Source organism: Rhea americana, unplaced genomic scaffold (genome assembly GCF_003343005.1).
Source record: "Rhea americana isolate MKP2758 unplaced genomic scaffold, rheAme1 scaffold_681, whole genome shotgun sequence".
NCBI lineage: Eukaryota > Metazoa > Chordata > Aves > Rheiformes > Rheidae > Rhea > Rhea americana.
In genome coordinates, this window is record NW_028186847.1 from 9,441 (window position 1) to 11,133 (window position 1,693).

A 1,693-nucleotide genomic window follows, 5' to 3' on the forward strand; every position below is an offset into this window, starting at 1 on the left:
GGGGCCCGGAACGACCCCGATTAAAACACGAATTGGAAAAAAATAATAATAATAATAAAAAGAGGGGGAACGGGGAGGGGGAAAAAAAGGAGAACCCCCCCAAGGAAGGGGCGGGAGGAGGTAGCGGGCCGGCGRCGGCGCCGGGGGTCACAAGACGATCCAGGTGTAGCGCTCGTTGTCCGCCAGCACCTTGAGGGAGCAGCCTGGGGGCAGAGGCAGAAGAGGGGGGCCGGGTTGGGGGGGGCCCAGGCGCCAGGGCCCTTTCTCTGTCCCCCCCCCCCGCCATCCTCCCCAGCCCCACGGAGGCCCCCACCTTTGTGCAGCGCCTCGTTAGTCATCCTGTTGACGTAGCGGCCGCTGCTCTCGGGCACCAGCCACTTCATCACCGTGTCCACGCAGCCCTTGCGGTAGGAGCTCCAGACGCTGCCGCTGCCGGCGGGGAGGCGGGTTGAGCGGGGGCCCGGCGCCCGCCCAGTGCTCCCAGTAACCTTCGCCGGGGCCTCAGCGCCCACCCAGTGTTGCCAGTAACCGTCACCAGGGCCCAGCCAGTGCTCCCAGTAACCCTGACGTGGGGATGTGGCACCTGTCTCAGCACACCCACGTGTCCCAGCACCCATCCCAGCGCCCCCAGCCATCCTTACTGGGGCCCCAGGGCCCGTCCCAGTGCCCCAAGACACCTTTACTGGGGGCCCCAGGGCCTGTGTCACCACCCCCAGGCGTCTCAGTGTCTGTCCCAGCGCCCCCAGTCATCCTTACTGGTGCCCCAGCACCTGCGACACCCCAAGCGGCACCCGCAGCGGCGAGCTCACCTCGTCTGCCCCTTGACCTCGGTGAGGTCGCCCACGCTGACGGTGACGAAGGTGCCCGTGTTGAGGTCCCAGGCGACCTTCAGGCTGGTGTGGTAGGTCTTTGGTCTGCAGGGAGGAGCGGGGTGAGCCGGGGCGGCGCAGCGCGGCGCGGCGCGGCGCGGCACGGCCCCGCTCACCGGAGCTGCCCCTCTTCGTCGGGCGAGGGGAAGGCCAGCAGCAGCAGCCCGATGTTGATGAYGACCTGGTTGGTCTCCGGGCAAACCTGGCGGGAAGGAGCTGGAGCTGAGCACCGCTCCGCGGGGCGGCCGGCAGCCCCCCGCCCGCCCCGGCGCCCACCTCGAGGATGACGATGTCGTAGTCGCTGAAGGAGCAGAACTGCCGGGACCAGGCGGCGTCGTTGCGGATCACTTCGTTGATGACGTACTCGAAATCCAGCGTCAGCTGCTCCACCGTCAGGTACTGGCCCTGTGGGAGCGGGCGAAGGTGGGACACGGCGGTTTTCCCGGCCGGYGGCCCCCGCGGGGCCAGCGCCTCCCTCACCTGGGCGACCGCCCTCTCCTTCAGCGGCTTCAGGTTGCGGCCTCTGAGGTCAGTGACGACGAAGGGCAGCGAGATTTTGTCATCCTCGTACTCTGCAAGGCGAGAGGGTGAAAGGGAGCCAGGGCCGGACCCGTCGGCGCGCTCCGGCCTCCCGGCAGGCAGCGCAACGGCCCCGCGAGCGTCRGGAGCTTCTCACCGTCCTCCGGCTCCGCGGGGTCGCCGGGCTCCAGCACGTAGCGCAGCTTGGTGTAGTTGACGTAGCCCGGCTCGGCGCCGCACGGCGGCGACGCTTTGGGCGACGGCTCGCTCTCCGGCGTCCCGGCGCCCCGGGGCGACGCCGGCTC

General features: G+C 69.5%; 2 protein-coding genes across 2 annotated transcripts in view; one reads left to right on the forward strand and one right to left on the reverse strand.

Annotated features, from left to right (window-relative positions):
• Window positions 1-124, forward strand: part of RFX1 (regulatory factor X1) — an 8,875-nt gene extending 8,751 nt beyond the window's left edge. Inside the window, exon 16 of the mRNA XM_085321181.1 lies at window positions 121-124. Coding sequence (XP_085177307.1) covers window positions 121-124 — 4 coding nt within the window. The remainder of the gene's footprint in view (window positions 1-120) is intronic.
• DCAF15 (DDB1 and CUL4 associated factor 15) overlaps window positions 82-1,693 on the reverse strand; it is a 5,681-nt gene continuing 4,069 nt past the window's right edge. The window contains exons 9-15 of the mRNA XM_085321182.1: window positions 1,546-1,690; window positions 1,350-1,441; window positions 1,146-1,274; window positions 986-1,071; window positions 810-914; window positions 314-429; window positions 82-203 (exon numbers count right to left, since the gene is read on the reverse strand). Coding sequence (XP_085177308.1) covers window positions 148-203; window positions 314-429; window positions 810-914; window positions 986-1,071; window positions 1,146-1,274; window positions 1,350-1,441; window positions 1,546-1,690 — 729 coding nt within the window. The 3' untranslated portion in view covers window positions 82-147. The remainder of the gene's footprint in view (window positions 204-313; window positions 430-809; window positions 915-985; window positions 1,072-1,145; window positions 1,275-1,349; window positions 1,442-1,545; window positions 1,691-1,693) is intronic.